This window comes from Olea europaea, chromosome 21, assembly GCF_002742605.1.
Source record: "Olea europaea var. sylvestris chromosome 21, O_europaea_v1, whole genome shotgun sequence".
Lineage (NCBI taxonomy): Eukaryota > Viridiplantae > Streptophyta > Magnoliopsida > Lamiales > Oleaceae > Olea > Olea europaea.
The window spans coordinates 535,373-538,895 of record NC_036257.1 but is presented as its reverse complement, the minus strand read 5'-3'; the positions used below and the strand labels follow the sequence as shown (position 1 = coordinate 538,895).

Genomic DNA, 3,523 nt, shown 5'->3' with positions numbered 1-3,523 from the left:
AGCCAGAATTCGAACTAGACCCTAAACTAGAGGTTGACTAGGAATCTGGGCTTGAATCATATATAACCTTGGATGATGAAGCCCCTCTACCTAAACTTCGTAGGATTCAAAATGGTTGGACAAGCGAAGATGAAGACTAGCAACCTAGATATATTTTAGTTTAAATAAATGATCTCGTCCAAAAAAATGGATGTAATCAGTATTTGGAATAATCCGTGGGTTTTCTTCATTGTATATGATTTAATTCTCTCAATCGTCCCTCATGTATTCTAGGATTTAAAATCTTATGAAACTGAGTTTTTCATTCGAATATATTGAGATGTTGTTGACTATTTCTAAGACGAAATTTATTCAGTTGATTTAAAAGAAATGGCACGTCAACCAACAAAGATCGCTATGTTTAAAAATTTGTTGAGAGCTGTGCAAGATCTTGGTAGGCAGCAAACACAGATGCCCCCTCAGTATGCACAGACTAACTCCAACACCACAAGCTCAGTTGTGGAATAGTTTCATCATTATAAGCCCTTACCATTAACGGGATGGCTGGTCCTTTGGCAATCGATGGATGGATAAGGGGTTTGGATCGAATCTTTAAGCATCTCAGCTGCATTGATGCCCAAAAGGTTTTATGTGCGAAGTTCATGCTAGTGGATGCGACGAGCCACTGGTGGGAGTCCGCTTCACGTACTAGGACTGAGACACAACAAAGCAACCTTACATGGGCACGTTTCAAAGAGGAGGTGATGGAAAAATACTTCCCACAAGCCCTAAGAGATCATAAGGAGACGGAATTTCTGCAACTTAAGCAGGGAAAGATGGCATTGATCAACTTGAGAGAAAGTTTGAACAACTTTCTAGGTACGCGACACATCTAATAGATAGAGAACAAAAGAAAACTAGAAGGTTTGAACTCGGACTTCACCCAGAAATTGAAGGAATCATTGCATCTCATGAATTCACCACATATAGTCAGGTTCTACAATGAGCTTACGCACGCAATTTCAAATTGATTAGAAATTGATCAGAAATTGATCAGACAATGTGAGAAAGCACTGAATTTTCAGGAAAGAGGAAATGGAATGGGCCGAACAAGGATAAAGGAAATGGACAAAACAAGAGGACTAGTTCTGAAAGGTGGGCAGAGTCAAGCAAGCCGAATAATGTTCTTACTCTCTGTCAAGTGCAATAAGACCCATAGAGGCAAGTGTTGGTATGGAAAGAATGTGTGCTATCGATGTGGAAAACATGGTCATATTGCTACAAATTGCCATGAACCTCCACCAAAGCGGGAGAACAAACAAAGCAAAAAGGGAGCAGCCAAAGTGTTTGCCTTAACCCAAAAGGAGGAAACTGAAAATTAAGTCATCACGGCAGTTACCTTATCAATATCTGCACTACTTGCTTATGTTCCTATATTCGCAGGGCTGCTCATTCCTTTTTTTTATAATATTACTAAATCTCGTACTATTTGCTAAGAAGCCATTGATATTCTAGAAGTTACTACCTCATTAGACAATGTGCTTAATATCAATTGATGACTAGGACAATCAAGATGAATGGACTAGAATTGGTAGCTAACATATAACTTTTAGAGATGAAGTATTTTTTTATTTTTTTTAATTTCATCTTAGGAATAGATTGGTTGGGAAACATTTAGGCAACAATATGATGCTTTGAGAAGAAGGAAAATTTTTAGAAATTTGGAGAAGAGGAGATCAAGGTCCTAGGACTTTTCACCTAGATAAGATAATTTCGTGGACGAAATTAATTAAAGGAGGGGAGATTGAAGCGCCCTTAATATTTTATAGAATAAATTTAATTGTTTTACCTGCATACATATTAAACTTAATTTCAATAGGCGCACAATTTTATTTAGCTTTGGAGTGAGTTAAAATTAATGTGATGGGTGGTCAAAAGGTGTTCCAATGATGTCATGTGCCCCATTTTTTTATTTTTTTTTAGAAATTGTTACATTTAAATATAATGCATGCATGCCAAATTTTAAAATTTTAATTACGTTGTTATACTAACAGCATTGTTTCGATTTCTTCTAAATTTAATCTTGAATTTAGTGATCATGAGGATTTTATATGAAATTTTTTTATATCAACTATCAAATAGTAATTTATGTAATTATTTCTTTTATTTATGATTTACCATATTCATTTTAGCAAATTGGGAATTGGATTACGCATGTGTTATCTTTGCAATATAAAATTTAGGGAAATGTCTGTTTTGGTGTCCCCATTAATTGGAAGGTCTTTCTAATTTTATTTTGATGGAACAGATTTTGCCTCAATATTAGGAATTTTGTCTACCCTACTATAATAATAACATTTAATAGCATAATGATATTTTAATTAGTGGGACTAATTTAAGGATTTTAAATAAGTAAATAGAATAAAATATTGACAAACAAACGGTTCTTTTTGGTTTTTTTTAACTAGTTAACGCCATTTATACCTAATTAGATGCCATTAGATTTAAAATAAGGACTTTGCCCATTTATATATATACAACTTTTGCAATTTGGAATTTGGTGCAGTTGGGAATCAACTTTAATCCGCAAGGTATACAAACTTTTATTTATTTATTAAATTTTTTTTTTTTGGCTCGGAATCATTAGTTAACTCATGATTTATTTTATAATTCATTTCGACAATTTTCTTGGCATATAGACACGGCAACAACGAAAAGTTTTGGGAACGTGAATTCTGACTTTCCTTCCAACAATTATTCTTTTTATCAATCAAGGCAGGATACTATGTGCAAGTTATTCCGTCCTTACAATATCATAATTTTTTTTACGTGATTTATTTCATAAAATGCTAATTGACTTCCAGGTTCCTATGAAATGAAATGAAATGTGAGATCTTCTTCGGGTCTTTTCAAATGTGTTAGAGCATTCGATTGGTCACTGATTGTTCATGACAAGATGATGGTATGAAATGTTATGAATTCATGTTTTAAAAGTTATTATATTGTTTGGACGCATATATCCTACTGAGTATAATTACTCACTCCTTCAAATTTTAATATTTCAGGTCAGTGCGGTCGACGTGAATGGTAGTGAGTGGTGCACGGACTTCCAAGTAAAACCTTTAGGGAAATGTTCACAAATAAATTTGTTAAGAGTACTTGGTGTGTTTTCTTTGTTTCTATTTAATGTTCTAAAGTTTATGAAACTATGTTTAGTTTATTTAGTATCTAAGAGTTCAAATAAATTAAAGGTTTTAAATTCTCAAGAAAATATTTCCGTATCAAGCACGTTTATGGAAGGATATCGGTAACACCCCAAATTTTTAGTCGATAATATTTGGGACGTTACACGATTGTTGTTTTGTTTTCTTATAGATTTTTAGGGTTTTTGGAGTCTAGTGTAAATATATTATTTCCTTTGATTGTAAAAACATTGCATTACATTATTCCTTGAGAAATTCAATAGCAAGGTTATTTGTTTTTAACTCTTGTTCTTCATTGAACACTTTGAACTTATCAAGAATTACATTATTGTGGCATTCTC

General features: G+C 33.2%; 1 protein-coding gene across 1 annotated transcript; it reads left to right on the top strand.

Annotated features, from left to right (window-relative positions):
• The first annotated feature begins 539 nt into the window (after positions 1-539).
• On the top strand, positions 540-1,361 carry LOC111371014. The gene is made up of 2 exons (XM_022992944.1): positions 540-858; positions 1,015-1,361. Exons 1-2 carry the CDS (start codon positions 540-542, stop codon positions 1,359-1,361), a joined length of 666 nt encoding a protein of 221 aa, XP_022848712.1.
• The last annotated feature ends 2,162 nt before the right edge of the window (positions 1,362-3,523 follow it).